At 42.8% G+C, this 3,094-nt stretch overlaps 1 protein-coding gene across 1 annotated transcript in view; it reads left to right on the top strand.

Annotated features, from left to right (window-relative positions):
- LOC139690739 (uncharacterized) overlaps window positions 1–1,923 on the top strand; it is a 17,671-nt gene extending 15,748 nt beyond the window's left edge. Inside the window, exon 8 of the mRNA XM_071588267.1 lies at window positions 143–1,923. Coding sequence (XP_071444368.1) covers window positions 143–234 — 92 coding nt within the window. The 3' untranslated portion in view covers window positions 235–1,923. The remainder of the gene's footprint in view (window positions 1–142) is intronic.
- The last annotated feature ends 1,171 nt before the right edge of the window (window positions 1,924–3,094 follow it).

Raw genomic sequence — 3,094 nt, 5'->3', positions numbered from 1 at the left:
GCTCTGAGCATTCATCATCTTCTTTCTCTATTGCTTTGACTTTTCTGCCCTCACTTTTTCACCACTTGCTTTGATTTATATCCAGTGGATGTGTTGCGAAGGTGAGATTTGATTGTTCATTTTTCTTGACGCCCTTGCTCAGATGTAATCACTGCCTCTAGGGACCGATCTGTTGGTGTCCTCCGCTTGGGCCCTCCCAACCACGGATGGACCGAATACAGTGAGTTGACATGATGATAGTGGCTGTCACTGCTGTCATAGGAGAGAAAAAGGTGTGTTGTATGTGTGCGTGTGTGTGTGTGTGTGAGAGAGAAAGAGACTTGAATGGGCGCGCCCCCACAAATGTGTCTTCTCCGTCATCGCCGTTGGCGTGGGAGGAGGGCGGCTTGGCAGATGCTGTGCAATGGAGAGAGAGAAAGAGGGATAGATATGCTTCTGCCTCCCTCCCCATTCCCATGCGGGAAGAGGGGTAGGTGCTGGCACTGCCAATGGCAAGTGGTGTGCATGACGATATGTGCGCATGTGGATATACGAGTGGCTGTGTTGCTGCGCTGGTGGTGAATCGGGGCGCGTGTACTGGGGCCATTAATCGAGCCATTTGTCCAAAGAGTGCGTGCCTGCCCTGATTGTGTGCTTGCGCAGTTGTTCAAGTGGGGGAGGAGGGAGTGAGGGGCGTGCACGACGAGAGGAAGGGATTGCAGGCGTGTATGTGGAGCTGAGTGGGTCATTGCACGATGATGCGTGCCCAGTTTGACAAAGTGTGCTGCTGCCATCTAGTTTGCTGCCCTTGGATGCGCACCCCCTTCACTCCCAATGGCTTTCCGTCTCACCCTTTGATGATGATTGGCACAAGTGACGTGAAGGCAACCTCCCCTCTTTTCACTGTGCATTATTTAAAAGATTTAGAATTGCTAGTGGACATCTTTGTTGTTGCTTAAATGGAAACTTTTGGAGTCCTTGCCCTTGTTGTTGTGTCTATTTTTTTATTATTCTCTGTCTTGTTATTGAACATTTTATACCTTTTCCTGAAATGTGAATATGCACCAAAATTTTGCCAACTGATTGTAATTGGCATTACTCTTCCAAGTCATGTGATTATTGTTCTTCAGCGTTGCCCTATTATGATTGTACTCATGGCGGTGGCAGTGTTCCCCAATCTTGAGCGGTCCTCATCAGGGAATTCGCTTGGAGAACACAAGCTTGCGCATTGTGCATGCCCTCTCCTTGGTGACCACAGCTCACTGATGGTTTGAGGAAGGAAGGTATGCATGTGCGATTGGAGTTGGGCAAGATCCCTCTGCCCTCGTAGCTGTCTGCGCAACTTGAGGGGGATGTGTGCACACCAATGTGCACAGACCCCCCCTTGCCATGCCGGATGCCTCGCCAGTACTTCACACTCTGCATTGGCTGTGCAAGATGACGACAAACGGGAGGTGGATGCATTTTGCTGAATTTTGTGTCTGAGTGAGGAATCCTCGAGAAGTGCAAGGGCTCGTTTGTTTTTATACATTGGAATCGTTTGGTCTACATTTGATTTAATGCCACTCGTTGAGTTCAAAGTGTTTGCACATATTTCTTTGTTTTGGACATCTCATTGCATAAAAGTAACACATTGTTACGAATTTGTGAATCATGTGTTTTAGGTATTTGTATGTGCATCAATCCAAAGATGTGTTCTTGGGCTAGAAAATAGTTGAGACAGAGAGTAAATGGTGGCAGGCAATTTGAATTTCCCGTGGCCAAAATGAGATGTAGCCTTTTCAGAAAATTTGGTGGTTGAAATATGTTCAGCTAAACCTTCTTCCAATTTGGAAAATAATTGGTGTCTGCTCGAACCAAATAATTTTTTAATTGACCCTTTTTGAATTAACTAAAGATGAATATTTTAAAAAGGTTAAATGTCAAAGTACCATCCATGTCAATAAAAAGAACTGCCAATCTTGGTCTAAGGATGTGTTATTGTTACCTGGAAGTTTTCTGAGTACACTTAATAATATTTTTTGGTTGTAGAAATTACTACGCCATCATTTTCCTTTTGCTTGCTTGCTGATATATTACCCATTACCCTTAATGCAGGAATATTTCTCTTCAAATTGGGATCTCCCTGCTTGTAATTCCTACGGTAAAAACTCCCTTCATTTGTGAAAAAGCTTTTGAACTCATGCTAACCAACACCAACAATAGAGGCAATTGTTTTGTATTGCTTGCATTCCCTGAGATGTGGTGTGGTCAGTTGTTTTGTTGTCTATTCTCTCCAACAAGAGTTCATATGGAACCTATCCATCAGTATCAATGGAAATGGTGCACAAAGTGAGGGAGTATTTACATTCCCATGCCATTAACCCCCAAGCCAGTTAAGGTTTTTAAATTCTTTGGCCCCACTCATGGTAATTAATTTTTCTAAAATCTCTCCCGGTTGGAGCATTGTTGAAAATAATTTATGCCTTTTTAAATATTAATTCTAAAATTAAAAAAAAATCTACCTTATGTTAAATTACATATTCTATTTAGTTAAAATTTTACTTACGTAATATTTCATATTTTCACTTCTTTTTTTGCCCATAAGTTTTGAACCTTTGTTCTAAAAGTTCAGTTTTGTGTGATATATGAGAGCGATTTGAAAAGTAAGGTCTACAATTTTTTTTCATGAAAAATCAAATTTATTCTCAACTTTGCATACATCATTGGAAAGGTTGAGCATTTTGCTATTTTTCTGCATAGTCGCCTTGATGATAAATCAATTTTTGCATACTTGTAACCAGCTTTTTAATACCGGCGTCGTACCTTTCTCCCACCACGTCACATAGCCAACTTACAACTGCTTCTTGCACTTCCTCGTCTGCCTTGAATTTCTGCCCTCCAAGGTGTTTGTTGAGAGCGGAAAACAAGTGGTAGTTGCTGGGGGAAACGTCCAGGCTGTTAGGAGGGTGGTCGATGATATCCCTGCCGAATTCAGTGATTAGGGTGGTCGTTTGATGTGACACATGTGGACGTGCATTGCCATGATGCATACACACTCCTTTGGTGCGACACATTGTTGTAACCGAGGACCTAAGACACAATATTCTGCATGGAGAAGTAGCCACTCTCTTCA

This window comes from Hetaerina americana, unplaced genomic scaffold, assembly GCF_022747635.1.
Source record: "Hetaerina americana unplaced genomic scaffold, ioHetAmer1.1.p SCAF_3, whole genome shotgun sequence".
In the NCBI taxonomy this organism is placed as follows: domain Eukaryota; kingdom Metazoa; phylum Arthropoda; class Insecta; order Odonata; family Calopterygidae; genus Hetaerina; species Hetaerina americana.
This window is presented reverse-complemented; position numbering and strand designations above follow the sequence as displayed.